Source organism: Cyprinodon variegatus, unplaced genomic scaffold (genome assembly GCF_000732505.1).
Source record: "Cyprinodon variegatus isolate N-32 unplaced genomic scaffold, C_variegatus-1.0 Scaffold554, whole genome shotgun sequence".
In the NCBI taxonomy this organism is placed as follows: Eukaryota; Metazoa; Chordata; class Actinopteri; order Cyprinodontiformes; family Cyprinodontidae; genus Cyprinodon; species Cyprinodon variegatus.
The window spans coordinates 104,967-106,195 of NW_015151007.1; the positions used below are offsets into that span (position 1 = coordinate 104,967).

General features: G+C 50.9%; 1 protein-coding gene across 1 annotated transcript in view; it reads left to right on the forward strand.

The window, feature by feature from the left end:
- Nucleotides 1-1,229, forward strand: part of cmtm7 (CKLF-like MARVEL transmembrane domain containing 7) — a 7,747-nt gene that overhangs the window by 3,120 nt on the left and 3,398 nt on the right. The window contains exons 2-4 of the mRNA XM_015391656.1: nt 466-642; nt 820-918; nt 1,027-1,102. Of these exons, the coding sequence (XP_015247142.1) occupies nt 466-642; nt 820-918; nt 1,027-1,102 (352 nt within the window). The remainder of the gene's footprint in view (nt 1-465; nt 643-819; nt 919-1,026; nt 1,103-1,229) is intronic.

Here is a 1,229-nt window from a genome sequence, read left to right on the forward strand (position 1 = left end):
GGGTATGTCACTCTGACATGTTGTCAGGCTCTAGATCTATCAATAACAGACAGGGTATGTCACTCTGACATGTTGTCAGGCTCTAGATCTATCAATAACAGACAGGGTATGTCACTCTGACATGTTGTCAGGCTCTAGATCTATCAATAACAGACAGGGTATGTCGCTCTGACATGTTGTCAGGCTCTAGATCTATCATTATCAGACAGGGTATTTTGCTCTAACATACTGTGAGGCTGTAGATCTATCATTATCAGACAGGGTATGTCGCTCTGTTTACCTTAGTATGCTGACTCTAGCTGATCTAGCTCTGTATTTAGAGGAATGATCAATCAGTGCTGTTAGCAGAGCTGATTTAGCGTTTCTGTTGTTTCTGGATCCAGTCTATCTGGTTCAGCCCTCATCTGGTTTTCTTATTTCTATGTTGTGGTTCTGATCCAATGCAATCCGTGTTCCTCCCTCCAGCTCTCTCTGCTCATCGCCTTCGTGTGCGTCTGCCTGGCCGGCGGCTGGCCCTACTGGCACGCCCTCCAGTTCTTTGAGGTGGTGTTGCTGTGGTTCCTGGTGGCCTTCCTCATCTTCTTCCTCATGCACCTGTTCCGGCTGCAGACCAGGATGCCGTGCATCAACTGGCCGCTGACGGTGAGTTCTGCTCTGGTCCGGTTTAATGTCGGCTTTTCTTTAACCCGTTTGTTTTACTGCACCAGTAAAGGTTCAGAGGTGCGTTCTGTAGCCGTCTTCCTGTCGGATCGGGCTCTAAGAACCGGCCGGGACCAGAACCGGACCCGCCGGTTAATGCGCTGTGTTTCTGTGCTTCAGGAGTTCTTCCATTACTCTGTGGGATCCGTCCTGCTCTTCATCGCCTCCACCGCCGCCGCTGTGGGATGCGGAGGAGTTTCTTCGCTGGTGGTGGCGTCGGTGCGTAACTCGCCGGGCGGTTCTGGGTTCCTCTGGCGTTCCGTCTCTGGTTCTGGACCTTCTGCTGCTGCGAATGCGGCTTCTGTGACTTCTGTGGTTTGTTTGCAGGTGTTTGGGTTCATAGCGACGTTCCTGATGGTCGTTAATCTCTGGACGTCTTACAGCGTCGCCTGCGGCCCTCCTGGTAGGCCCCCACCTCCATCCACATCTGCTTTTACATTTAACCCCTCCCCCATCAATAACATTTTCTATTCAGTCTATTTCTATAGCTCCAATTCACATCATGTCATCTCAGGTCACTTTCCAGTTCA